Source organism: Encephalitozoon intestinalis (genome assembly GCF_000146465.1).
Source record: "Encephalitozoon intestinalis ATCC 50506 chromosome IX sequence".
Classification (NCBI taxonomy): Eukaryota; Fungi; Microsporidia; family Unikaryonidae; genus Encephalitozoon; species Encephalitozoon intestinalis.
Genome location: NC_014423.1, coordinates 199,878 through 226,116, shown reverse-complemented (window position 1 = coordinate 226,116; position 26,239 = coordinate 199,878). Strand labels below are relative to the sequence as shown.

At 37.8% G+C, this 26,239-nt stretch overlaps 18 protein-coding genes and 1 non-coding gene across 19 annotated transcripts; 7 read left to right on the top strand and 12 right to left on the bottom strand.

The window, feature by feature from the left end:
* Positions 1 to 24: 24 nt before the first annotated feature.
* Eint_092010 (deoxycytidylate deaminase) lies at positions 25 to 474 on the bottom strand (the record flags this gene model as incomplete). The annotated part of the gene is made up of 1 exon (XM_003073641.1): positions 25 to 474. One exon carries the CDS (start codon positions 472 to 474, stop codon positions 25 to 27), a length of 450 nt encoding a protein of 149 aa, XP_003073687.1.
* An 88-nt stretch (positions 475 to 562) lies between these two features.
* On the top strand, positions 563 to 1,102 carry Eint_092000 (putative membrane traffic regulatory protein; the record flags this gene model as incomplete). Its single annotated transcript, XM_003073640.1, has 1 exon — positions 563 to 1,102. One exon carries the CDS (start codon positions 563 to 565, stop codon positions 1,100 to 1,102), a length of 540 nt encoding a protein of 179 aa, XP_003073686.1.
* Positions 1,103 to 1,208: 106 nt separating this feature from the next.
* Eint_091990 (uncharacterized protein) lies at positions 1,209 to 1,850 on the top strand (the record flags this gene model as incomplete). Its single annotated transcript, XM_003073639.1, has 1 exon — positions 1,209 to 1,850. The coding sequence occupies one exon, from the start codon at positions 1,209 to 1,211 to the stop codon at positions 1,848 to 1,850; it is 642 nt and encodes a 213-aa protein (XP_003073685.1).
* Positions 1,851 to 1,864: 14 nt separating this feature from the next.
* Positions 1,865 to 3,184, bottom strand: Eint_091980 (uncharacterized protein; the record flags this gene model as incomplete). The annotated part of the gene is made up of 1 exon (XM_003073638.1): positions 1,865 to 3,184. One exon carries the CDS (start codon positions 3,182 to 3,184, stop codon positions 1,865 to 1,867), a length of 1,320 nt encoding a protein of 439 aa, XP_003073684.1.
* A 71-nt stretch (positions 3,185 to 3,255) lies between these two features.
* On the bottom strand, positions 3,256 to 3,561 carry Eint_091970 (uncharacterized protein; the record flags this gene model as incomplete). Its single annotated transcript, XM_003073637.1, has 1 exon — positions 3,256 to 3,561. The coding sequence occupies one exon, from the start codon at positions 3,559 to 3,561 to the stop codon at positions 3,256 to 3,258; it is 306 nt and encodes a 101-aa protein (XP_003073683.1).
* A 57-nt stretch (positions 3,562 to 3,618) lies between these two features.
* Eint_091960 (chromosome segregation protein) lies at positions 3,619 to 6,663 on the bottom strand (the record flags this gene model as incomplete). Its single annotated transcript, XM_003073636.1, has 1 exon — positions 3,619 to 6,663. The coding sequence occupies one exon, from the start codon at positions 6,661 to 6,663 to the stop codon at positions 3,619 to 3,621; it is 3,045 nt and encodes a 1,014-aa protein (XP_003073682.1).
* A 68-nt stretch (positions 6,664 to 6,731) lies between these two features.
* Positions 6,732 to 7,937, bottom strand: Eint_091950 (uncharacterized protein; the record flags this gene model as incomplete). The annotated part of the gene is made up of 1 exon (XM_003073635.2): positions 6,732 to 7,937. One exon carries the CDS (start codon positions 7,935 to 7,937, stop codon positions 6,732 to 6,734), a length of 1,206 nt encoding a protein of 401 aa, XP_003073681.2.
* A 176-nt stretch (positions 7,938 to 8,113) lies between these two features.
* On the bottom strand, positions 8,114 to 10,753 carry Eint_091940 (putative transcriptional activator; the record flags this gene model as incomplete). Its single annotated transcript, XM_003073634.1, has 1 exon — positions 8,114 to 10,753. One exon carries the CDS (start codon positions 10,751 to 10,753, stop codon positions 8,114 to 8,116), a length of 2,640 nt encoding a protein of 879 aa, XP_003073680.1.
* Positions 10,754 to 10,893: 140 nt separating this feature from the next.
* On the top strand, positions 10,894 to 12,132 carry Eint_091930 (uncharacterized protein; the record flags this gene model as incomplete). Its single annotated transcript, XM_003073633.1, has 1 exon — positions 10,894 to 12,132. The coding sequence occupies one exon, from the start codon at positions 10,894 to 10,896 to the stop codon at positions 12,130 to 12,132; it is 1,239 nt and encodes a 412-aa protein (XP_003073679.1).
* Positions 12,133 to 12,237: 105 nt separating this feature from the next.
* Positions 12,238 to 13,056, top strand: Eint_091920 (undecaprenyl pyrophosphatase synthetase; the record flags this gene model as incomplete). Its single annotated transcript, XM_003073632.2, has 1 exon — positions 12,238 to 13,056. The coding sequence occupies one exon, from the start codon at positions 12,238 to 12,240 to the stop codon at positions 13,054 to 13,056; it is 819 nt and encodes a 272-aa protein (XP_003073678.2).
* Positions 13,057 to 13,092: 36 nt separating this feature from the next.
* On the bottom strand, positions 13,093 to 16,398 carry Eint_091910 (IkappaB kinase complex protein; the record flags this gene model as incomplete). The annotated part of the gene is made up of 1 exon (XM_003073631.1): positions 13,093 to 16,398. The coding sequence occupies one exon, from the start codon at positions 16,396 to 16,398 to the stop codon at positions 13,093 to 13,095; it is 3,306 nt and encodes a 1,101-aa protein (XP_003073677.1).
* A 28-nt stretch (positions 16,399 to 16,426) lies between these two features.
* Positions 16,427 to 17,557, top strand: Eint_091900 (PHD zinc finger-containing putative transcriptional regulator; the record flags this gene model as incomplete). The annotated part of the gene is made up of 1 exon (XM_003073630.2): positions 16,427 to 17,557. The coding sequence occupies one exon, from the start codon at positions 16,427 to 16,429 to the stop codon at positions 17,555 to 17,557; it is 1,131 nt and encodes a 376-aa protein (XP_003073676.2).
* A 25-nt stretch (positions 17,558 to 17,582) lies between these two features.
* On the bottom strand, positions 17,583 to 17,653 carry Eint_091890. The gene has a single exon. It is a non-coding gene; the product is annotated as a tRNA-His (tRNA).
* Positions 17,654 to 17,836: 183 nt separating this feature from the next.
* Eint_091880 (26S proteasome regulatory subunit 8) lies at positions 17,837 to 19,015 on the top strand (the record flags this gene model as incomplete). The annotated part of the gene is made up of 1 exon (XM_003073629.1): positions 17,837 to 19,015. One exon carries the CDS (start codon positions 17,837 to 17,839, stop codon positions 19,013 to 19,015), a length of 1,179 nt encoding a protein of 392 aa, XP_003073675.1.
* A 189-nt stretch (positions 19,016 to 19,204) lies between these two features.
* Eint_091870 (nucleotide excision repair factor TFIIH/TFIIK subunit cyclin H-like protein) lies at positions 19,205 to 19,870 on the top strand (the record flags this gene model as incomplete). The annotated part of the gene is made up of 1 exon (XM_003073628.2): positions 19,205 to 19,870. One exon carries the CDS (start codon positions 19,205 to 19,207, stop codon positions 19,868 to 19,870), a length of 666 nt encoding a protein of 221 aa, XP_003073674.2.
* Positions 19,871 to 19,965: 95 nt separating this feature from the next.
* Positions 19,966 to 20,664, bottom strand: Eint_091860 (uncharacterized protein; the record flags this gene model as incomplete). Its single annotated transcript, XM_003073627.2, has 1 exon — positions 19,966 to 20,664. One exon carries the CDS (start codon positions 20,662 to 20,664, stop codon positions 19,966 to 19,968), a length of 699 nt encoding a protein of 232 aa, XP_003073673.2.
* A 138-nt stretch (positions 20,665 to 20,802) lies between these two features.
* Positions 20,803 to 22,947, bottom strand: Eint_091850 (uncharacterized protein; the record flags this gene model as incomplete). Its single annotated transcript, XM_003073626.1, has 1 exon — positions 20,803 to 22,947. One exon carries the CDS (start codon positions 22,945 to 22,947, stop codon positions 20,803 to 20,805), a length of 2,145 nt encoding a protein of 714 aa, XP_003073672.1.
* A 93-nt stretch (positions 22,948 to 23,040) lies between these two features.
* Eint_091840 (U6 snRNA-associated ribonucleoprotein) lies at positions 23,041 to 23,325 on the bottom strand (the record flags this gene model as incomplete). Its single annotated transcript, XM_003073625.1, has 1 exon — positions 23,041 to 23,325. The coding sequence occupies one exon, from the start codon at positions 23,323 to 23,325 to the stop codon at positions 23,041 to 23,043; it is 285 nt and encodes a 94-aa protein (XP_003073671.1).
* A 69-nt stretch (positions 23,326 to 23,394) lies between these two features.
* On the bottom strand, positions 23,395 to 26,175 carry Eint_091830 (DNA helicase; the record flags this gene model as incomplete). The annotated part of the gene is made up of 1 exon (XM_003073624.1): positions 23,395 to 26,175. The coding sequence occupies one exon, from the start codon at positions 26,173 to 26,175 to the stop codon at positions 23,395 to 23,397; it is 2,781 nt and encodes a 926-aa protein (XP_003073670.1).
* Between the last annotated feature and the right edge of the window lie 64 nt (positions 26,176 to 26,239).

The following is a 26,239-nucleotide window of genomic DNA, read 5'->3' as shown; positions in this document are numbered from 1 at the left end:
GCGATATCAACGATCCTCTTCTCATTAGCGGTTCTTCAACTTTCTCTTTTCATCAGGAGCAAATGCATTTTCTCTAGAATAGAATTTCTGCAGTATCTTAAAGCATCGATCATCCGGAAGATACGTACTTTCTATCCCAACCCCGCATATGGTTTCACTTCCAAAGATTTCATTCTTACATCCATAGTACACCCTAACTCCCTTCAACCTCCCTAGTATGCCCATACACATGATACATGGCTCACAAGTTACATAAAATGTACTATTGGAACAGTCTGTACTTCTAATAGAGATAACTTCGGCATGATCAAGTGGAGATTTGTTAGCATTTGTCATATTATGGGATTTTGATACTACAATTCCATCTCTAACAACAACACAACCCACTGGAACTTCCAGCTGATCAAATGCTTTTTCGGCTTGATCTAAGGCCATGTCCATAAAGAAACTATGTCTCGAAGAAGAAAGCGCCATTTCAGGCTATGAAAATAAGAAATTCTAAATCCAAGGGTCAATAAAATCCAAAATTTCCTATATGTTTGTTTAAAAATAGGCCCTGAAAATGGATTGTTTGCGAAAACAAGCTGAGAAGATTCCTATTCTGGATGCCTTTGAGAAGCGTATGAACATCAGGAAGGAGTATGCTCTGCTTGGAATAAGCTTTCTCTGTTTGGTAATTATCATGACAACATCTCTTGGTCCATTAGTAACATCCACCATCGGGATAATTGTTCCTCTTCAAGAAACCCTTGTTATATTGAGGCAGGTCAACCCAAAAAAGGAAGAGGGAAAGCATATGCTAGTGTTTTGGATGGTCTTTGGAATCCTAACATCCTTAGATGCTTACTCCACCACAGTTATCAGTCTTATTCCCTTATGGTACACTATAAAGTTCTTTTTCCTTCTATGGGCAGGTCCTCTTAGATTCCATGGGGGAATAATCATTTATGATAACATACTAGCACGCATTCCAGAGAGCTGGTACAGAGAAGAGTGTGGAATTGAAAATGCGGTGAGAAAAGCAACCGACGCCGTCAAAACTGTTGCCGAAAGTGAATTGAGCAAAAAAGATGTAATTGAAAGCAATAAGAAAACCGATTAAAGCATTTCAATAAAATTCTTCCAATCCTGGAATGGCAGTTTCTCCCCTGAAACAGGTTTCTATCTAAATAATAAATCAAACGCTCAAACAGCCATTTAAAAGAATCATGATAATCAGCTGGACGGATGCATTTAAGGTTCTGAGGAATATAAAGATGGAAGAACGTCTATTCCAGAAAAAACTAATTTTCGAATATCTTAGTAAGCAGCCAAAATCTACGAGCTGCTCTCTGTGCAGCAGGAGGATGCCTATTAAGGACATTGTGTGTAGGGCATGTTTTTGTAGACTACATCCTTTTCCAGCAGACTTCAAAATTTCTATTGCTGTTGAATATGCCAAGATATTTCAAATTATAAGAGCAAAAAGCCTTGGGAAATCAAAACTTCTCTCTAAAAACGAAGATGAGTGCCTTAAGCTCCTAGGCATCTCTTCAAGGTGTCCTCTGCAAGACCTAATTGGAAAAATTCTTACTTTGGAGCCCACGGGACTAAGCCATGAGGAGATACTTATACTTAACAGCATAAAGTTGAAGATTCGAGCAAGCACAGTAAACGAATGGACTGTAGTACGAATAAAGTCAATGATGGATCTTATTGATGAACAGTTGAATGCTATAAACTTGAGATATCTGATTTGTTTAAGACATTTGAGGATTGATGACGCACTTTCTTTGAAAAAGCACATAATTGAGATAAAAAAACATAAGGATGATCTGGATACAATTCTAAAAAGGAAATCAATTTTATAGATAAAAAACATGTTTCAAGTTCTCTTTTTAATATTTGAGAGACTCTTAATAATTTCAAAACCCTCTATTCCCTCAAGACTTTCTATTCTCTTTGGTGTGTCAACATCCAGTCCTAAATAAATTTTCTGAAACCCTATTATTTTCCATAGATAAACCTGAGCATACCCATCCCATTCAGACGATTCTAATATAATTCTATCATACATTTCTTTTGGAACTATAGGAGTACCCCATTTTTCCATTTCCTTGACAAGCCCAAAATACTTTTGAAAGTTGAGACCATGAATCATCTTAGTTATGCTTTCTACTGTGCATTCTTGCCTTTTTTTAATACTTTCCATTGCTAGCTTCAATGGTTTCCATTCTTCCTGAAGAGAAGTTATTTTTTCTGCAATCTTGTTACTATTTCCTTTGAGATACTCCACCAGGTTCCCATTTAACCTTTCCTTTTGATTCCAGAACAGCATATCATATATTACTGCAATATACGATGACGGATACTTGTCTAGAAGTGAGTTAACTAGCCTTCCAATATTCTGCGGATATGGAATGTTAACTACAAATCTTAGGACCCTGCATGCGTCATCCAAGTTTCTTATATGATTCTTGAAGAGGAGCTCTAAATGAAAGTCAAAGTTTTGGTCATGCTCCAAGATAAACATAATATTCATCTCCAAGTCCACAGAAAGCTGGGAAGATAGGATATTTAAAGATGTTGGCATAAACAGAGCCGGCAAGAGTTTCTTTGAAGAAAAATAAGACGTAAATGGAAAGATTGGATACTCAGAACTTCCATGGATGGATTCTTTCTTTATCTTTTTTTTTTTCTGATCTTCAAAGTGGGAGCCTGACATCATCTCCTTTATGGTCATAAACAAGAAGTCCCGTGTGCTAAGATTGGCTTCGAAAGCATCTCTTCTAGTGCTACTCTGAGCACAAAAGAACGCCAAGAATGATAGACAGTTTGGATGGTTGTTGAAATACTTTGGCTTGTCTTTGTACATCGAATACACTTCCTCCACTAGATGGTGCCGCAAAAGATTTATGATAAGCGTGTCTATGTTTTCTTCATAGTCCAGCATCATTCGGACCACAAGAAGTATGTTCGCATAGACCTCCTTAGTTAGTCTATCGAATTTGAACTTAATGAGGTGTTTGAGGCCGTTTACAACATCCTGCAATGTGTAATTAGAAAGAAGGCTTTCCAACACTTGCAGAGACGGATCGTCCAATAAAACATAAAAAAGCCTATAGAAACCAGTTTTTGAGTCTTCCTCCTTAGATGTCCTCAGCTTTCTGCAGAAGTCATCTTCATCAATAAGCTCTTTCAGCATTAGGGTTTGGTTGATTTTATGAAAAAACCTTTACACAAAAAAAGAAACTTGGAGATATTTACTACAATTGTTCATGGCTTAATATCAATGCAGTAATAAATTTTGTTATACTCCCGATGCATAACTATCTTACCAAAATCCATAAATGTATCAACTGCTTCGGGATTGAACGCCAAGGAAACAAGCACCTCTTTATCTAGGGAAAGACTAAAAAGAAACTTTGAAAGCCTTCTTATTGCTCTTACTTGGCTTCTGTCCACGGAAAGTGGACGACTTAAGCATTGAATCGATAAAAGTGTTTTAACTGGATCATATACGTTAGATCTCAATCTTTTTGCTAAATCAAGCGGAGAAATAAAGTCCTTATTTTCACCCATTTAATTAGGGGAATCGACTCGCTTTAGAAAAGTACAAGCCCTGTAGGTGCAAGACCTTTATCTTTCCCCTAGGTCTTCATCGAGGAACTTATGGGCTACTCCTGCATCGATATCCTTAATATTGCTTCTTTTTTCCCGGAACTCAACATTAAGATACTTATCTCCGCAGTTGAGTAACTCCTTTCTAAAAGTCGTTATTATAAACTGGCTTCCATTTCTTTCGCTCATTTCTTTTATCAACATTGAAACCTTTTGTCTACTCTGGGCATCCAGATTGGCATCAATCTCGTCAAATACATACAAAGGGGAGGGATTTACTCTTTGCATACTAAATATAAGAGACAGTGCTACTACAGCCTTTTGCCCTCCACTAAGTAGGCTTGTTCCAACATCCTTTCCAACTTTAATTCCTATACTTGATTCATATGAGTAAAGCTCAGCTTTACCTCCTTCCGTGAGTCTTGAATAGAATTCGGAAAATCCTTCTTCTACTACAGACATGGCCTTTCCCATTGCGCCTTCTTTTCGAGAATCCAGCTCGGCTATAAATTCACTTATGTGCCGTTTATCATCCTTCAATTCCTCAAGTCTTTTTCTTATAGAATTCTTCTGCTCTATATAACTTTCCCATTGGGACACTGCTACCCGGTTAACCACCGAAAGCCCCCGAATTCTCTCATTTATTCTAACTATTTCATTCATTATATCCTCTTTCTTTTTGTCGGGAAATAGCCTTTCTAGGTTTCTGAAGTCGGAAATCCCTATCCTTTCGCAGAGTTCATTTCTTTTGTTTATCAGCATGTGCTTTCTCCTCACTAGATTTTCCACTTCAACATTTATCTTTTTAGGTTTTGCAAACAGTCCCATGTTTTCCTCATTAAACATCATCTCCTTTACAGCTCTTTTCTTATCCTTCAACTCCAAGATCTCTTTTTCAATCTCTTTTGCCTCTCTATACATGCTAGATTTACTTAATTCTTCTCGAAGACGTCCTACACCTTCATTTAAATTCCTAACTCCTATCTCAGCTTCTTCTATTCTCATTCCAACTTTTTTAATTTCTCCTCCAATCCAAATCCCTTTAAGCTTTAGGTCTTTTTCCTCTTCTCTTAATTTTCGAAGCTTTCCGTTGATACCGTTTCCATCAAGCTTCTCTTTAACAACTTCTTCTAGTATCTTTATTTTCTCTTGAAGAAATAGAACGGAGGATTTCAAACTTTCGTAGTATCTGGATTCATCGCTTCCACACTCCTTGTGCATTTTTACCTCTTCAATCTCCTTATTAATTTTCCCAAGTTCATGCTGCACTTTAATCATTTCACCTTTTATCTTTCTTGATTCTTTGCATATCCTCTTATATTCCTGGAAAACCATGTTTCTTCTCTCATATCCTCCTGTAATAGTTCCTTCCCTGGCCACCACTTCCCCTGAGAGAGTAACAACATTGATTCCATACTTCTTGGACAGATGAAGTGCTTGTTTCAAGTCTGGACAAAGATAGAAATTTTTAGTGATATATCTGAGGAGAGGCTTATATTGCTGGTTGCATTTCAATTGTGATGTCAACGAAATAACATTCGAATCTTCTATCTCATTTTCCTCCTTATATTCAATTCTATTAAGCGGCATAAATGTTACTCTAAACCTTAAGTCCTTCATCTTTTTCAACACATTAGATGCCACATCTTCACTCTCCACAACTATATTGAAGAGAGCATTTCCCACAACGGCTTCAAACGCATTGGCTAACTCATTAGGTATGCTTATCAAATCGTACACATATCCCAATACCCCCTTTTCATTCTTAATCTGCTTGTATACATCCAAACCGATGTTTCCCATCGCAATTAATCTTCCTTCCTGGGACTTAACAATTCCCCCTATTGATTCTTCGGAAAGCTTCAACCTTCTTTCTTCTCTCCATAGATGCTTTCTCCTTTCAATTAACTCCTCAATATTTCTTTTTTCTTCAAACTTCCCCGAATGATCCAGATTATTAAAATCCTTTAACTTCTCGATCTTTTCCTTCAAAGCTCTCTTGGATATCTCTATTTCTTCAGAACTCACTTCTCTATTTCCCAGAGTTTCTAAAAACACTATTAGATATTTTATATAACCCGACCTTACAAAGGTTTCCATTTCATTCCTTTTAAGACTCTTTAGAGTCTTTTTTTCAATCTCAAGGGATCCTAAAAGATCATTCCTTTTCTTCTCAATATTTTTGATCTCATTTTCAATCTCAGATTCCTTATCTTTGTACTTTTCGTCTACATGGAGCTCTTTCCTTCGTCTACCAAGCCTTTCTAGTTTGCTCTCTACTTCTCTGATCTCGCATCCATAATCTTCATTTTCTTCGGAGCTCTCTTCAAGATTATTAGATCCAAGATTTTCAATTTTACATATCTCTTCATTGATCTCTCCAACTTCTCTCTCAATATATCCATATTCAAGCCTTCTTTTCTCTTTTTCTAGCTCCAAGCACAACTCTGCCTCTTTTTTATCGTTTTCAAATCCTCTTAACTTTTCTTCGATCCTTTCTAATAACAGCTCAATTTTGTTTTCACTCTGTTTAGTTTCTTCAAGCGTCTGCATGCTATTTTCCCTATCCTTTTCGTATTCAGACACTCCCGCAACATCTTTTATCAATTCATACCTTCTTCTGTCGCTAAGAACTGCAAGCTCCGATATTTCTTCCTGTAAAACAATAAAATATGGACTACTTGTGGCAAACCCATGACCTTGAAGCAGACCTCCCAACTCATCTCGAGATATAGTCTTGTTATCCAGCATATATTCATCTTTCTTGGCATCTACAACCCTCTTAATACTAAATCCCTTCCCCAGGGACTCCGGAGATCCACTATCAAATACAATCTCAACGCTTGCCTCTTCTTCGCTAGCCCTACTTCCTTCGTGAATAAGCTCCATCCTAGATTCACAGTTGTATTTCTCTCCACACAGAACAAAACGGATAGCTGAGACAATGCTACTCTTTCCACTTCCATTCCGCCCCACAATTATATTGACATTCTCTGTAAATTCTACCAGAGTCTCATCCTTGAAGCTTTTGAAGTTTTTCAACCTTATTTGCTTGATATGCATAAGACTCAAGGGGATCATTTCTAACAGTCTAAACAGTTACGGACCAAAATAAAATATCTATTTAATTGTTACAAATCTTTCACTTGTTCTTTTTCATCCACTTTTGCCTTAAGCTCCATATTTTCTTTTTCATACTTCTCGCACTTATCTTCAACACTATGGAGCATCTCTTCTACTTTCTTAACGTATTCTTTTTGATATTCCTTGAGATCCGACTCCAAGGAAGAACATGCTTCCATAAGATTGACCTTTTGTGCATAAAGCTCATCTCTCTCTTCTTTAAGAGAATTCAACTTTTCATTGGTTTCTATTTTCATCATTTCTTGGGCCTTTATCGTCTCGTTCTGGATGACTAAAAAGTCAAAGTATGTCTCTTCTCTGTCTTCCACCTCAGTAGGACCTTCTAACCTCTCACTGTCGAAAACACTTCCTAGCTTGTCGAGATTGGATCTCACAGAAATGAATTCAACCCACTTCTGAACATCATTATCTCCGGTCTGCTTCTTAAGAAATGTGGGAACAGACGCTATATTCGCACCCTCATAACAAACTAAGAGATCTATTATTCTGTCAAACACCAAAGCATTCTCAGAAATGATGAACTTCCAAAATGCCGAATGGACGCTATTCTCATCATCTTGATCCATTCCATTATCTAGTTCAGACTCATTGAATCCTGAGAATACACTACAGAAGTTGTGAGATTCCATTAAGGAATGAATAAAGCGATATGTAGTTTGTGGGGAGGCATATGGAAGCTCCAGAATGTGCATTATGGTCAATGCAAGGAGCTTTTTATTAGATATTGAAGAAAAGTCTCTTTCTAAATTCTTTAGAATATTGAATATAGCTTCTTGGTTATTTCCTTCCGCATCTCTACACATGTCCAATATGAACTTTACCAAACCCTTATCGTCCAACTTCCTATTCCCATCTTCTTTGCTTTCAACATCTCGGGCTTCCTTCGTATTAGAAAGTCCTATCTCCTTCATCCTTATAAACTTTTCCCGAGATCCAACACATTTGATCCAAATTGAAAATCTCAAGTCTTTGCTCATCGTATGAATTTTCTTTCTTACCTCTCTTCTGTTAGGCTCCTTTTCAGAAAGAAAATAAGCCCAGAATTCAAATTCTTCGAGCACTCTAGAAGTACATGAGGTATTGCAATGTTTTCTATTACACATAGGTTTTTTGTAAGTCCTTGAAGGAAAAAGAGCTTCGTCTGCATATCTTGGAGTTCTGGATCCAAGAATTAACCTGTCCAAGAATTCCATTCAGGTTGTCTTTTTCATATTCACTGATATATTATTTTGTTTCTATAAAAAGGAGCCTGCTTACAAAAGAGTTACTTCCATTGGATGCCACCTATTCAAATAGAGTCATAAATGCAATTGGCTCAAAAAGAACAAATGAATAGAATCGATACTGCATTCACAATATACTATTTATTTCAAAAGTTCTCTCCTTCAAATATGTTTCCATGAATAACCATTTTCTGTATCTCGTCTTTTCTGTTGGCACTTTCTAGAACCTTTTCCTCAACCGTTCCCCTTGTAATAAGCCTATACACCGTTACATCTCTTGTTTGCCCCAGTCTATGTGCTCTATCCATTGCTTGTTGATCAGCAGTGGGATTCCAATCGCTGTCGTAGAAAATAACTGTATCTGCAGCAGTTAAATTAATACCTAGTCCTCCAGCACGGGTACTTAATAGAAAAATAAATTTGTCATTTGTTTGCCAATCTCGGATCACGTCCGCCCGGGCCGAAGCTTTCAGACTCCCATCCAGTCTCAGGTATGTGTATCCCTTCTTCACAAGATAATCTTCTATAAGGTCTATCATCCGTGTCATTTGGAAGTATATCAATAATCTATGGCCCTCAGCTTTAAGTCTCGGTAATAATTCATCCAAAATTATCATTTTTCCGCTGTCGCTAATGAAAGTATTGAGTGGAGGGACGTGGATGGTTGTGTTAAGTGGAATGTGCACATCTTCCAAATATATACCCGGGAGCTCCACTTCATTAGAAATCAACCTAGGTACTGTAGCAACAACCGGACTTATGCAGCAAGCATATCTTTTTAAGCAGTACATTTCCTCATTCATTAATCTTTTCAGGCTCTCTAATAACTTGTTGGAATCTAAATTCTCGAAATTCCTCAATATAGATTTACCAACCTCTTTAACACTTCTAAAAATACGGCCCTTATATTTGAAGTCTAAGCTGTTCTCTAAATACCATCCCCAGAATCCCCTTCCATAAGCAATCTTCTCCAGTGCATTGATTCTTTCAATTAATTCCTGTTCCCTTCTATGGAACACCTCAAGTGCATCCTTTGCGATAAGACTGGGAATTTTTATGTCTAGCTTACTTCTACCAAACGAAATAGTATCGCCTACTCCATCACTAATTTCAAGGCTCAATCCACAAGTCGGCTCCAATTTCTTGAACAGATCTGGATGGTTGCAAACCTTCTTCAATTGCATAAGCAGATTCTCCATCTCCATACTTGAGCAAGATTTAGTTATTTCCTTATATAGTACTCTTTGCCTATAGCTCAGGTTGCAATATAGATCAATTTGCGTCTTTTGCCCTAGTTCATGAATAACATCGGATTTGTGTCTTCGGAGCATAAATGGCTTTAGAATAGTATGAAGTCTTTGTAAAGACTTTTCATCAACAGTCTTTTTCATAGTTGCCGAAGTTTCTATCTCCTTGCTAAACCAGTCACTGAACTCACTAAGAGAGTCAAACAAAGTAGGCATTATAAAATGGAGAAGAGCCCATAACTCTTGCATAGAGTTTTGTATCGGTGTTCCTGTCAAAAGAAGCCTATTCCTTGCCTTGAAACTCAGAAGAGTTTTCCACCTCCTCGACATACTACTTTTGATGGCTTGTGCTTCGTCAAGAATCATATACTGCCATTTGATCTTTTTCAACATCTTCTCATCGCTAACTGCTGTTTGGTATGTAGTAATAACAACGTCCGAATTCTTGAATTGCTTCTTCAGCTCCTTTCTTTCACTTGGAGATCCTGAAAAACGGCATACCTTAAAGCTAGGAAGGAATCTTGAAAATTCCTGAGCCCAGTTGTCGAGTGTTGAAGAAATGGTTACAACAAGGAATGGCCCCGGGATCTCCTCTGTCTCATAAAGATAAGCTAACAGCGAAATCGATTGGACTGTTTTTCCAAGGCCCATATCATCTGCAAGGATTCCATTGATTCCTTTATCGTACAGACTAACAAGCCAGTTTAATCCTTTCAATTGATACTCCTTCAGAACACACTTTAAGATACTTGGCTGAGATACATATCGAGATGCTACTTCTCCAACTTCTTCTCCGCTCTTGAATTTCTTTCCTTGCTTGCCCATTTCAAACTCTTTTACCTTTTCCTTTTGAAGCATGGCTGCCTTGTATCCCTTCATGCTATTATATTCTTCAGTCCCTTCTCCTTCTGTATTTGAAACATCGCATTTACTCTTCTTCAATATGAAATGAGAAAAAAGTTCTGTCTGGCTCAGGAGATACTCAAACTTTCTTTTCTGCCGAAGTTCCTCTTTTTCTTCCATCTCCTTCTTCTTCCTTTCCATTTCCTCCTTCTCTGCTCTCTTCGACTTGTCCTTCATGCTTCTTTCGGTTTTCTTTATGTGTCCAAATAGTTCTTTGTATATTTTCTTTGACTTAAGTATAGGATTGGTTCTGGATGTCTTGGAAAGCCCTCTTTTCAATTCTCTAGCACATATCACGCTGATCTTTCTCCAGTATGCTATACGAGCAGACTCATATCCTACAATTGCAGAGTGGACCTTTCTAATATTTTTAATGGCTGAAATCCACTCCAATGTTCTTTTTGAATCTATGTCTCCTTCATTATGCTGACTTCTTATCTCGCTTACAATCTGGCTGATCTTTTCTTTTGCCAAGAAACGAAGATGCCTTACTTTTGGATAGTCAAGCAAAGATCCAGGAATATCCATAACATATTTGAAAATATGTTTTGCTCCGTTCTTTATTTTATCTACGTCAAGAACCTCCCCATACTTTTCATAAACTCTTCGAATATCTTCTAGGTCTGTCTTTCTCATTTTGAGGGCTTTTCAGTACATCTCCATTTACTCACGCACATAAGTCTAGACTCTTTTACCCATCCGAGTCCTGGAAACTTGGATCTTGGTGTGAAACACAGCAATTAAAAACAACAAGACGCTACAGGGAATAAACAAAGATGATAGCAATAATAGTTTTGATTCAGGTATGTCTATCCAAAATAGTTGTTGTAGACGATCTTGGAGTCACTGACAGACCGAACAAAGACCCAGACATGGCCAGAAAAGTGATAAATGCTCTTGGAGGAACTATAAAAAACAGCAGAGATGGTGTGCTGCTTTCTAACACCAAGGGGATAAAAAGAGTTGTTGGAGACAATGAGAACATACCTTCTAAATATGATGAAGGAAACCGAGGCGAAGATAAACTATTTGGAAAGGGAAAGGATAGCTTAAGTAAGAAAGACGACGAGGAAAATCGCCTACAATTGAACTCCTCCAAGCCTGAGTACATGGGAAGGTCAACACCAAGCTCGATGGATGAAGATACGACCCCAGAGTTGGGAATGAGTTACCAAGAAAGTTCATTACTCAACCCATTGCACATTAGAAGCCTATTTAACCGAGGTAATCAACAGATGTTTAATGGAAGTGGGTCTGGAACACAGGGTTATCTCCCAAAAGATATTTTGTCGGGATATAGGCCTGAGCAGAGCAAATACATACCATTGTCGTTTAGAGAGAGTGGGGATTCCTTCATGGAGGTCCCTAGATATACTAGATCTCCCTTGGGAGATGGGATGGGGTTTGGAATGGGCGAAAACACTAATCAATCAGACGAACTGGGAGCAAAGAAGTCATTTATTGTTCTAAAGATGGCACAGAGCAAGCAAAAAGAAAACATGCTGCAAAATAGCATTGACAAGCTTCTTCAGGACATAGACCAGCTTACTGAGAAGATACAGGATACGCAGAAAATGAAGGATAATATGATGTCGAGGATTCATACAAAGAAGAACCATCTAAGAAACTTACAAACTAACATAAAGGAAGTTGAGATCCAAAGAGGAAGGACATTGGCCCTTATAAGACTATCTAGAAATGAGCTTTTAAAACTTTCGAAGATGATGGATGACCAGAGGTCTAAGCTGGCGCTTCTAGAGGATGAAGAGAAAATATTCTCGGACAGAATCAAGAAATATGATGAGGAGTATGATATAGGCAACAGAGAACTCCAGCTAGACGAGACGAGGACTCAAGAAATCAAAAAGAATATAGAAGAGTTAGAGAGGATGTATAATATTCTGAAAATCAGGAACAATGAATTATTGAATGAAAGGAATAAGGAGAGCGCTCTCCGAAATAGATTAGAGTTGGAGACAGAGAGACTTGACAGAAACACCATAGACTTTATTTAGAGGTGAATGAAAACGATTTACAGCATTTCTGTGTTTTAATAATTAATTATTAGGATTCTAAGCTTAAGCTATTAAAAAGTTTTTATGGAATCCATTGATTGTTGAATGCTGGAAAATCTAGCAAGGAAGGTTCTGGTATGTGTGGTGGAAGCGGTTGAAAATGGAGTTAATAATAAGTATATTATGGAGTTGATTCTTTTCATAGTAGGGATTTTTCGAAAGGCCTCTTCCTTGACATCGATGGGCTTGGATGTGTGGAATGGAATACCATACTCCAATCATTCGGATGGCGCCTTTCGAAGAAGCAGGATTAAGATATTCCAAGGCATGAGGGTTGCATTCATCTGCGATGGAAATAGAAGATATATGAAGAAGATTGGGCAGAAAGACAAGTTTACAAGAGATCCAGGCCTCCAGAAAATATACGAATTCATTAATTTCGGGTACTTTTATGGTCTTAAGGAAGTTTCTTTTTTCTGTTTCGCCTTAAGCAACCTTAGAAGAACTCCTGAAGAAGTGAACGGGATAATGAATATTATCCGAAAGAAGATAAAAAATCCTAAAAAGACAAGTATCAAGCCAAAGTTTTTAGTTTATGGAAGATTGGATCTCCTTGATTCGGATGTCAGAAACAAGCTTATAGAAGTAGAAAAGGAAACTGAGAACAATACAGATATAGTTGTGAATATTTTCTTTGCGTATTCCTCGGAAGATGAAATCAATAGAGGAATAAAATTCGACAGTAAAGTCGATATACTTATAAGAACAGGAGACGCAAAGAGACTGAGTAATTTCATGGTACGCCAAGTTGCAACGGGAACATCTGTATTTTTTGCAAAAGTACTGTGGCCCGAATTAACCATTGTACACCTCTTTCTGATACTCCTGAAGCACCAGCTAGAGAATAAATATTTATTGAATTAATTCTCTTCCAGTCTCAAGACTATTCAACATACGAACTTAAAGCCATTTGCTGAGATCTGGCTTCTCAACAATCGGCCTATTTGATTCATAAAGATGTCTTTTTTCTGTTCCGAATACATTGTCTATTTCCATCTTTAAAACTTCACCTACTGCGCTAAATGAGGTATTATGTGCATCGATGCACTCTTTCATCTCAAATTTCTCAAATACCTTCAAAAGATCCTCGGTTTCATCCCTCCACCTCATCAAATTCAAGCCAATATCTCTAATCTTTCCGAGTACAAACTCTTTTTCATATCCTCCTCCTGGCCTATTCTTTACTTTTGTACTCTTACTACCTCTTCTGTTTTCGGTGTAACTAAACGATGTCTCACTCATACAATCATCTTCTCTTTCCTCAAGAGTTTTCAGTCTGTCTCTGTATTTTATAAACGATTTCTTTATATCATCAAGTACCAGAAGCTTTTCCTTGAGAATTTCACGTGCTTCCTTCATGAGAAGTTCTCCATCAGAACACAGTCTAAGAGCATTTCCCATACTTTTTGCCTTTACATATTCAATGAAGGCCTTTTCTGTATCTCCCAAGAACTCCTCAAATAACTGTCCTGCTTCATAATTCTTCCCTGAATCAATAAGCCTACTAGCCAGTGACTTACCGAGTTCTTCTTGTCTTTCTTTGACACACATGCCTAATGCTTCTCTCCAATAGAGATTTTCTATAGCTGTTTCTAATGCCTTTTCTATGTTTTGGGCTCTCTTGAAAAGAATCAATGCCTTTTCTGGCGGAAGAAGCTCTGCACATAGGTTGAAATAATATCCTTCCTTTCTAATACTCAAACCACAAGCCTCATACATCAATGCCTCTTCAACAAGATCGTGCTTCTGGATATATTCTCTTTCCAAATCCACCATTCCGGTTCTGCTTATGTGATAAAGTGCATCTATTCTGTTCTTAAGGAAGTCATTAATCTTAAACCCTCGTAGGTCTTTCTCACAGTTACGTATCAGAAAAAGAAAGTCAGATGAGTCCTTCTGGCAAATTTTCATCACCTCATGCACCAAATCTTCTTCACAAGTTTCCAATGCAGAATTGATAATGTTACTCATATTAGTTATAGAAAGCATATATCCAATTCCCCCCTTCATATCATGCTTAGCTACTTGGAGCGCGAGATCCATTCTTTTTACTTTCACTAGTGCGAAAATGGCAAACTTGAAATTTCTTTCCAGATCCAATGACTGGAAAAGCTCGTTAAAGAAATCTTTTGTGTTTCTCCCACATAGTTTCTTCCCGTCTCTAGGAAGGTCTCTTGAGTATCTGGAGTTACCCAATTTTGAGTCTTCTTGGCTCTTTCCATTTCTATATTCCATTAGATGTTCAAGAGAGCCATCACTTATTGATTCGTCGTTAGCTATTAACACTTCAAAATATTCTTTTCCCTTTCCAGGCTCCAAGACCATAGGAAAATTAAAAACCCTTCTGAATCTTTTTACCTTTTCACTTTCAAGAATAAAATCGAAATCTCCAAACGTCTGTAGGGCTTCGTTGAAGAAGGATATAAGATGAGTATCTTTGCATGCTTCTATGAACTTGCAAAGTTCAATGTTATAATCCAAAAATACTCCAAAAGGAATTATATATCTTTGGCATCCTTCTATGGCATCTTTATACTTCCCATCAAGTAAAAGCTTCCTTATAAAAGTTAGCGTGTAAATCTTAGGCGTGTATGTCTCGAGTGTTCCATGCCTAGTCAATCCAACAACCCTAAAGTCCAGAGCACACAGAAGCTCCAACCTATGATCAACCTGGCAAGTGCTTTCTTTAAGGCCTAAGAAAAATCTACCTGTTCCTTCAGATACAGTAATTATTCCATGCTCTCCAATCAGAAATGAAGTTATATTCTCTGTAACGTTACCATTTTTAAAAAGCTTCGTTCCATTATGAACAAAGATATCTTCTCCTATGACTATTTCAAATCTTTTCTCTAGGTCAATTCCTGAATGCACTATTCTACCATTATGAATAACAGAACCATCTTCTAACAGTAAGTAGAGCTTTTCTTCAAAGTTGTAACATCTAACAACATCAACCGAACTGTTCAATATTTCACAGAGCTGGCTAGTAACGACATTAATGTTTTCTTCATTCATAATGTTTCTTCTTGTTGCTTCTTGAATTCTTACACTTCTGTTGATACGTATTTCCTCACCGCCATTCATTTTCTTTATAAGAAATTCATCTTTACTCTTTAGAAGGAGAAAACTTTTAAACTGAACGACAGAGTCAAATTCCCTTCCCAAAAAAAAAGCTTCTTCGCTAATAAAATTATCTCCGTTCCATTTGAAAATAATCACTTTGTCTCTCAGGAGAACTGCTCCCTTCTTTGCTGATGGAAAGATATCTATAACATTACTATCAAACTCAATTTTTACAGAGAAGAAAGGTGGTGGAACGATTTTCTTCGAAAAGTCTGTGTAAAGTATGCAATTTCCATCAATCACGTAATATTCTGGGCCGCTATGCGTCTTCTCCTCAAACAAAAAAACCTTTGCTATCCTCTCTTTATCTTTGAACAGCACGGCATTTTTTTCACTACATAGGAATCCTCCAGGTACTTGCTTCAAAAGTTTCAAATACCAATGAAAATTCTTTGTGTAAAACACTTTGAGCAGAGAACCTTCGTCATTATTTTCAATAGTAGCCAGCAAATCTTCATTTTCAAGAAAAGTCAATTTGTTACATCGTACCTCTAATGGATCTCCATGTTCAAGTCCATTTGGTTCAACGAAGCAGATTTCCTTGCCCGTTGAGCATCCAAATACGTTATATTTGCTTCTCCAAGAAATACTTGAATATTCCCTTTCTTTGCTTTTTCCTACCAAATTAAGTTCGATATCATAAAAGAATATCATGTTACTAGTTAGTACACCAAAAACCTCGTAGTCCGTCCATTCAATCTGAATTACTTCATTAAATTCGAATTTGATCGACTTCTTGAAGTCAATATATGAATCAAAGAGAAGAATCTCCGTAGTAGAGGCAATAACACACCATTTTTCATCTCTTGATACACTGAGAGCAACCACTTCATCTTTCACTCTTCCAATCTCCAATATTTCCAATGTATTTTTGTTAACCAGATATATAGCGTTTAGTTCATCGACTAAGAAGTATTCAAATGCTAAAACATGGAAGTGTTTTGGGACAAATGGAATCTCATATATACTTTCGCCAGACTCATTGTAGATGATATTTTTTCTAGCCGTGTATCCTTTACTGTAAATCCAAGTGTCTCCTCCTGTCTCGGCTATGGTTATGTGCCGAGAAAAAAAATTTTCCATTCCTTATGGGGAATCTTACTACCCAAAAATGTCTACTTCCAAATGCCTTGGAGGCGTTCCGAGGGAGGAACGTGATTACAGATCGATATATCATAATCTGGAGATCGAGAAAATGCATCAGATTATTTCAAAAAGCACCTATGCATCAGAAAGTGAATCGGATAGCAAGAAAACAACTAGAAGGAATCAAAAAGGAAACTTCTTTGAGTCTATCGTGTATAAACTAGACAGCTATGATCAACTTTATTTGGAGAGATCGGGAATTGATATCTCCAAAGATGTTTTTGAGTTAGTTATCGACAGATTAGAAAAGGAATGGTTCCTATTCGTGCAGGATTTAGTATCCAGGCACGTAAAACCTATAGAACCCACTTCCTTCTGTGATATCTGTACAAGGCATGCATCGGAACGCACCGGAACTCTTTTTGTATGCCAAGGATGTGGAATATGTGTGCATGAAAACTGCTATGGAATACAAGATCTGAGTGATTTTTGGTTGTGCAAGGGATGTATATATGGAAAGGACCTAAAAGAGTGTTCTTTCTGCCCTTCTTCAGACGGCATCTTCAAGCAGACATCCGACAACAGATGGGGCCATGTTTTGTGTGCTATGTTCAACAGATCTCTCTCGTTTGGCCATCCATTATCAAAAGACCCCATTGATGTTAGCTCCTATACCAAAGAATCCGGATGTTCTTTCTGTGAAAAAACTGTTGGAACTGTGATATGCTGCTCGTATTTTATGTGTTCTAGGAAATACCATGTGTCATGTGCTCTAGACAAATGTTACTTTGATTTGGAAAATAGAATATCTTATTGTATCGACCATAGTCCTTTGAAAAGAAGTCCATATGAATTAGGCTACAGAAAAGTGACCAAAATAAGGTATTTTGGATATGAAAAGTTACGAAATCCTCCAATAATCCGAAAAAAGGCTCCAATGGCATGCCCTCAGGTTACGCTATTCAGAAAGCTCTGCAATCTACAGCCGGTTGCCACACCATCCATTCTTTCAAAGATTAAAGCATATACCCAAAAGGAAGGAAACTTCCCAGATCTTTTGAAAGTATTGGAATATTGGGAATTGAAAAGAAGAGGAGTTGGAGGTCCTTTACTTGTTCTTCCTGAAATTAAAATTGGAAGGAAGGAGGAAAACTAGAAAGAAAAAGTGTCCCAAGCAAAAGTGCTGAATGCGGGAATCGAACCCGCATCTTGGCGGCCACAACGCCATGCTCTACCACTAAGCTAATCCAGCCGATATATGTCCAGGATGTAAACTTCAGCCACACTTCCAACTTTACTGGACGAGACATCTATGCCAAAGAGGACTTCTTGATCTCTTCCATAATGAATATGCCTTGAATTTACTAAGTCTTCCTGTGCCCGAAAAGTTGTTTGTTTGTTGAATGAAAATCTAATCCTAATACAATCCCTTGAGATGGTGGAGGGATTTTGCAAAAACTTCTATAGCAACAAACTGGACCATCTTGAGGTGCTTATAGCCAAGAAGAGTAAAGTCCTTCGGGTTTTGGAACAGAAGAGGGCAGAGTTGAACAGAAGGGTCAGATTTCTTAGGGAGGAAATATCTATTGTGCAGGAACCCAGCTCTAATGTTGGAGTGATTGTAGAAAAAATGGGAAAAATGCAAGTCTTAGTTAAAACAAATCCAGATGGAAAGTACTTAGCAAAAGTAGAGCCTGGAGTAAATTATGATGATCTCAAGCCCGGGGTAAGAGTTGCTCTCCGCAGTGACTCATATGATGTTCATAGAATACTTCCTACAAAAGTAGATCCGCTTGTATCTCTTATGATGGTTGAAAAAGTTCCTGATTCTACATATCAAATGATAGGAGGCCTTGATGAACAAATTAAGGAAATTCGGGAAGTCATTGAGCTTCCAATAAAACATCCTGAGCTATTTGAGAATCTTGGGATTGCCCAGCCAAAAGGAGTTCTTCTGTACGGTCCTCCCGGAACAGGCAAAACCCTGTTGGCAAGAGCTGTAGCTCATCACACCCAATGCAAGTTCATAAGAGTTTCTGGGTCGGAGCTTGTTCAGAAATACATTGGAGAAGGATCTAGATTGGTGAGGGAACTTTTTGTTATGGCTAGAGAGCATGCCCCGTCCATAATATTTATGGATGAGATCGACTCTATTGGATCTACAAGAGGAGATTCAAACAAGGGAAGTGATAGTGAAGTTCAGAGGACCATGCTTGAATTGCTCAACCAGCTCGATGGATTCGAGTCCCATAATAACATCAAAGTTATAATGGCAACTAACAGAATTGATATTCTTGATCCTGCTCTACTGAGGACTGGAAGGATTGATAGGAAGATTGAGTTTCCCCAGCCGAAAGAATCCGCAAGGCTTGAGATCCTGAAGATTCACTCAAGAAAGATGAATCTTACCAAAGGTATCGATCTTGAGACAATAGCAAGCAAGATGGTCGGATGCTCTGGAGCAGAGGTTAAGGCTGTATGCACAGAAGCTGGAATGTATGCTCTGAGAGAAAGAAGAGTCCATGTAACACAAGAGGACTTTGAAATGGCAGTCCATAAGGTACTGAAGAAAGCTGGAGATCTGAATTCCGATCTCCGAAAGCTTCTGAAATAATAAAGGGCCTTATTCATCAGAATAGAATCTACTTTTCATAGGCAATCTTATTTGTTTACACAGTCCAAGCTTGCAACGTTTCCAGAATCGATTTGTAAATTCTTCTCTGTAATTTAAGATTGGAGATGTATGATACAAACGAATTTCATGCAGGAACACACTAATATAAAGACTTGTCCGCACCCTTGAATGGAAAACTCTGTAGAGAGGATCATAGGATACAGATGGGAGATTATAGAGGCATGCATAAAATTAGACTTACCTGTTACGGTAAGGAGTACATCTATACAAATATTCGATAGGGCCATTGGTAAAATGCTTAGAGGCAAAAAAGAAATGAGGGATGTCATATATGCGATAGTAATAGTTGCTTCTAAGTGTGAGGATCTCCATGGCAATATAGATACTCTTATAAAAAGGCTCCCGGGATCCAATAAGAAAAACATTTTTAATTATGAGTCAGAGTTGTTTGAAGTTCTAGACTACAACTTCCATTTCCCAAGTCTGTACCTTAGGATGTACGGGGTACTTGCTCTACTCCAAGAAAAAGGACTCATTAAAGTTGCGAGAGATACTCCAGAAGCTACTGAAGGAGATAAGGGAGAAGAGATTTTCGTTTACAGTGGGGAAGACTGTATTGTCCCATGTATTAATAAGCTATGGAAACTTTCTGTGGAGAGGATGGACAAGATACTTATTCTAGGTAGAGAACCGTATAAAGAAATAGAGTTAGTGTATGCAAGTTTGTATTTTCCCTGCGAAATGTTTGGTTTTCTCAGCTTTTCTTTCAGTAAAGACAATGTTATCAGACTTAGAAATGCCTGTGAGAGTTTTCGGCCTCCCGAAACAAAATAATAAACCTGCATAGCATTGTGAACATATAGAAGTGATAAACACCAGAAAAAATAAAATTGGCCACCACTTAATAAATTTAATCATTTTTATTAAACCTATCTTCTGCTAAGGAGAACAAGTTTGTTTGATATTTCTTCAACACTATGGCTAGGGGGAATCTCTTTTCCATTGGTAGACAAAACAAGCCCGAAGTCATAATATCTCTCCATATAATCGAAGAAATCGCCAACTGTTTGAAACTTGTGCATTTTCACCGTGACTCTTTTGCTCCCTATCATAACTTTGAATACTGTATCACCATCATGGACTATTTCTAACGTGTCTTCAATATTATTACAAGGAATATCTCTGCTGGAGTTCCCAATCTGCCTTCCTTCCCCTACAAACGAGGCTGTTACCTTAGAAGGTTCCTGGGGCTTTTTTTCTTTGTATTCCTCATCCAACCTTTCACTGTAGATGACTTCGGCTGTATCTCCCTCCAAAACAAGAAGTGATGCATCAAAAGTTCCTTTTTCCAGCATGTCCTTGAGTCTGATATTATTATCTACGGAAAAATCATAGAACTTATCCTCCACCAGGATTCCATTTTTGTATTGAGTTATTGACTTTCGCGATGGGTTTTCCTCAACATATAGCCCACTGTTTCCCCCTGAATACAAAACATTTCCTTTTTTCTTAGCCATTTCTATAGCCGCATTCAAGTTACCTTGGGATTCTTGCTCCGCTTTTTTTGCAACCTCTAGTGAACATCCTGTCTCCTCCATTATCTTTTTAATCCGAGCTTCTGAATTCATTGCACTCCAAGGGAGAAACATTTTTATGAAATAGTTTCCAGGGGGATTTTCGGAATTTCAAAGACCTTAATTGGATTTTACAAAAAAATAGGGATCCAATAAACGCTTTGCAGAATGGAAATGGAGAACACTTGGGAATCATGGAACATACTTTATATTCTCTCCCTCAACACTCAAAAACTCTCGGTTTGCCAAGCTGTCTATTCTTTCATCGAGAATTTCCTGTGGATACGTCTTATTTAGCAGTTCTTTGAGACCACTTTTGCTCAGTGTCTTATTAGCTTTCATTTCCTTTATTATTTTACAATCTAAAAGATCCTTATAAGACTCAGATTCATCAAACATCTTTATGATTTTCTGCGGTCCTAGCAACGGGAACATATCAGGAATCATCGAGTCCATGGGAAAGTCCCCTTTCCAATAATCCATGTTCAAAAAATGTCTTTTTCCTTCCACCTTCACCAACCCTTTCTTAACCAATACTTCAAGATTCTTGTCCCAGGATTTGCAAATCTTCAAATCCTCAGCCGTCCTATCCTTTTCAACCAAAAGCTTCATCATTAGGTATTGAGGCAATGTAACTCTCACCATACGTCCCAAAAACTCAATTTCACAGGATGATAACAGATCGTTCCATCTGATTATCTTTCTTTTGTTTTTTACCACGTGATTGTACCTTTTCTTGACTTCCTCAACATCTGGGATCCTAAGGATAGTCTCTTCATATCTAGGCCACTTACATCCCCGAAGAAGCAGAATATCATGGCCCATGAATTGTTCTGTTTCCATAAAGTCTTTTATCATGCATCTCATCTTGTCTATGGTGCTTCTACCGGAATCAATCTTATCAATTAGTCGAATCTCCCAGTCCATTGATATAGACGATCCAGAGACAAGTCTACTTCCCAATCTGCCTTGTAATGTCGTTTCAAACATCTCCTTGTAATCGCAGAAACGAAACATTTCTCCAATCATATCGAAAATATTCAATACAAGATACTCTCTCCATCCATTACCTTCAAGAAGAGAGTCTATCCCTATTTTCTTTAAAACTCTTTCTACATTTATCACTTCCTTCCTTTCGCTCCCTGGAATAAAAATTGGACTTTCCATCCCTTCAATGGTGTTCTCCTGGATGATTATTTTTCCTCTTAGAAACGAATCCGTCCATCTGCATACGCACTCAACAACACACTCTGCATCTAACTTTAGAATGTCTTTCTTACAGTTTCTAATTCCTTCTATAATCCTTTCGTATCCTCCATCCTTGCTATTTTCTAGTTCTCTAAACTTGAGGTAGATCCAGTAGTATTTTCCAATAAAGTCATCAATAGAAGGATTTCCCATTATTTTCCTGAAATACACATCCAAAGCCTCCATAAGCCTTTTCTCCTCGTTGGAGGCACAAAAAAATCCCATACATAATCTCATTTCATCCTCTTTGTCCAGCATTTTGAAAATCTCCTCATTAGTATATTTTATAACTATTTTTCTCATCAGATTCGATTCAACTGCATAGAAGTAGTCCTTCATATACCCGGCTTTTCTCTGCTCGTCAATAAGTCTCTTTATTGCTAAAATCCCAAGACCTTCCCTATCTATCTTTTCATCAAGGACCGAAGTTAAGCTCCCAACAACTCTTTCTAGAAACAGATCGAAGCATCCCCTACCTTGAAGTATGCCGATTAAAGTTGAAATTTTCTCCTTTCTGGAAAGCGATTCAAATACACCAAAGTCCCTTTCCTTAAGCTCCCCCAATTTTCCAGGCTCGTCTTGGCTTAGCTTCTGCTTTTTGTTAGAAGAGGATTCCAAACTACTGGATTCAGGTTTACTTGTTCTCCTATTAGTTTCTACTTTCTGTATTTCCTCTCTTATATTGTCTATTATAAATTTTACTATCTTATCCTCGATGTTCTTCACAAATTGCATAAATAACTTTGAAGATAAACGGTCTATAAACTTCCTTCTAGTTCGTATAATTGGACAGAACACTTTCCCAAAGAGATTCATGCTTCTACTCCAAAGACAATCAAACGAGTAAAGACATCTTCCTGTATCTTTTGAGCTCATTCCCCGGGTTTTTTCTGCATAATCATCTACAAAAACTTTAGATACCTTTATGATCTCCGAAAGGAGTCTTTTGCTCATTCTAGCTTTAGCCACACGCTGTGAAAGCTGATATATCTTTTCGCATGTAGACTTTGTAGTTCCTTCGTTCAGATGTTCTTTCAGAAATTTCTTCACAATAGTCGATTCCCTCGATTGTCGCTTATAACCTTTCATTAAGCTCAAATAAATGGGGTTGAAAGAGAGTAACAAATAGTAATAGTAATAATCCTTAAGCCAGTAGTTTATTTCCTATTCAATTAACAGACGTCAATAACATTTGTCAAGTATCATTCTAAGCCTGCTTCCAGCATTCACTCCTTGAAGTAATCCTGCATCTCTATCTGCAAGGATATATTTTATAGACGACCCTCGTATTGAGCACAGAGAAGTCCCACTCAATCCAGGGTGGTCGCTAAGGATCTCCACTTCCTCGAGATTCAAGTTGAGGTATGGATCTATGCTGTTTAGCACTCCAGACACATACACTCCAGCTTTCAACATCACAAAAATCCGTTTTCCTATGTTGGATTTGAAAAACTCATAGAACAACATCTGGTGTTGGGGCATAAACTACTCAGACTCAAAAATGAAATGAAGATTGACCAACTATCTTGGATATTCTTACAAGATACTTATAAGTCTCTTCAATATGTCTATTTCCATCATTTTTGTCCTGCTCCCTGCAAGAACAAGGTGCTTCTTGGCCCTTGTCAATGCCACGTTAAGCCTTTCGCTGCTCTCCATCACTTCACACTTGGAAATAGGATCAAAGACAACAACAACCTTGTCACTTTCACTCCCTTGAAACCTATCCACCGTTTCTACAATACATCTAGTCATTTCTCTTATAGTATCTACCTGTGCATTGAAATAGCAGAGGATAGTGCATTTTTCAAAAGAAGGTACTAATGCCATGAAATCTATGATATCGGTGTCTATAAACTCAACCTTCGATGGCCTCTTCTCCCCAAGAAGTTGGTTACTGTAGAAAAGGGTGTTTGACAGCCTCATAATCTCATTTCCCATCCTGTATTGTGTCCTAAGTTTGGAGTAATCTTTTCCAAGTAAATACTCAAAAAGTGAAATACTCAGGTCCTTAGAACATCTAGAAAGAGGTTTTAGTTGGAGATGATCCCCTACTATCACAAACTTCGAAGAAATGCTTATAGGTATCAAGGTTAGAAGTAGGTGCATTTGAGAACCCTCATCAACTACACAGAAGTCAAACCGTCTATTTAAATAGATAGGATCGGAAAACGAAAAACATGTTCCTACTACCAGTTCAATATTATCAAAGAACAACTTGGCCTCTTCGGTTGTTTTGAAGAAAAAGCCCTCCTTTCCGGCAGTGTACACTCTAATTCCGCTTAACTTCTTTGTAATATTTGCCAGTGCAAGATTCGTGTAGCATATCAGAAGAACTTTCTTTTTGAGATAAACAAGAATCTTAATTAAGAGGCATATTAGGGTACTTTTTCCCGTCCCCGGCATTCCATGTATAATTCTGTAGTTCTTACAGTTCAGGGACAAAAATAATGCAGAGCGTTGATCATCGTTGAGCTTTAAGAACTCCTCCCGATAAACTTCGGGTATTGTGATTTTGTGATCGTCCAACTCATAACTCGTATGTATTTCTGATATGTTAGAAGAGGTTTTATCTCCACCATTCCCATCCGCTTTGATTTTTTCCTTGTCATTTTCCAAAACCTCTTTATCACTTTTAAGACACTCCTCCAATTCTTCAGTCAAAAGAGAATCTCCGTCTCCCGAGTTTGGCTCATCAAAACCGTTTTCCAAACCAAGGCCCATCTTTTCCATAGGGAGGGTGAATCCTCCTATCACCTCTGGTGTGCAGTATCTTGGATAGGCAATATGAACAAGTGAAAACCTCATAAACCTGAAGAATATGTCTGAGACTCCAAAAGACACATAAAGCTTTTCTCTATCTTTGAAAAGTATTTCTTCGTTTAGTCTTACCAATAGTCTATTTCCATTAATCTCCTCAACAATCCCCTTTGAGATTCTTACAAAGTCAGAGCTGAACAAACTCAGATATATGTTGTTGGGAGAAAAAACTCCTTGAATATCCAGCCTAACTAAAGTATTATTTTGATAACGAAGTATAACTGGAATAAATGACTCTGCTGTCCTTCCTTCTTCTGAATCTATTGCGTCTAGCTGACTTCTTAGAAAATGTGTCTCGTCGAGAGATTTTATCTTAAGCAGAGCATTGCAACTAAAATCGTCGCATGTACATTCACACGGTTCACTTGTAACAGCAATCTTATTTCTAAGGTTTAACAGACTTCGAATTTCTTGATGCTTTAGCTTAACTTCAACCATCTCTCTTGTAGGAATATAGTACAAACACGGAGAAAAGTCTCTTCCTGTTTTTTCCCTAAGCATGAGAGCATACAAGATTACTTGTGCACGATGTTCTGCTCTTTGAGACTTGGTGCTCTTTATCTCGAGGACCGAGTCTTCCCCAATTGCATCTGCATTCCCTTTGATGTTAAACAAGAGTGACATGAGCTTTTTTTCCGTCTCAACAACCTCAAACCTGTGATCCCGGAACAGGTATATGTTCTTTATTAACTTCAGTGATTCATTAAGAGCTGTCCTTTCATCAATACCACATCTATGCATCAGAGCAACATTTTTAGAAATCTTTGCCTTCGTTTGCCTTGTTAAGAAGTCAAAAGAGAAGTTCCTTTCAACTAGAGCCTTTTCCATCACAGAATGAACCACTACTCCAATAAGAACTCTTAGGTCGGTATAAGAAAACCTTATAGAGGCAATCTTGGTGTTGATATAGCGCTTATTTTTGCATGACAAGGACTCACACAGTGTTGTGATGGAGATGGGATCATCCTCAATGAGGAGGTAGTTTTCCGTATTTGTAACAAAGATTCGATTTCTCAAGATACTTTGGCCTGAATTTTCTTTTTCTTCAATCATAGAGTGATCTCCACATTCAGACTCGAAGATCTCATCCAGGTAATCAATATCAGATGTTTCATCCTGCTCATTGCAACAGATGCAGTGAAGAACAGTGATCCGGTCGTTTACTCTATACTCTGTCTCGCACCATTCTCCTGAAAGATGGCATTCAACCTTGTCACCTACTAACACCACGGAATCAGTCGATCTTTTGATTTCCCGTACAGTAAATTTCGAATACACCAGAAATTCCCTTTCCTTTTCATTCTCCAAACAGCCTGTAGAAGTGAAAAACGCATCCATATCGGTAGATTCGTCTTGATCCTTATCTGAATCCAGCGGATTTTCAAGCTCCCGGTTCCAAAAGTCCAATGTTGAGACGCTTGGCCTTTCTATCTTTTTTGGGACAGTCTTTCGATCACTTTCTGGCTCCTCCCACTTTACTGAAGGTTTTCTATCCATCTTATATACTTTAGTAGGTATGGATGGGTTTGCATAAGAAGATTATTCTTGCATACCATCTCTA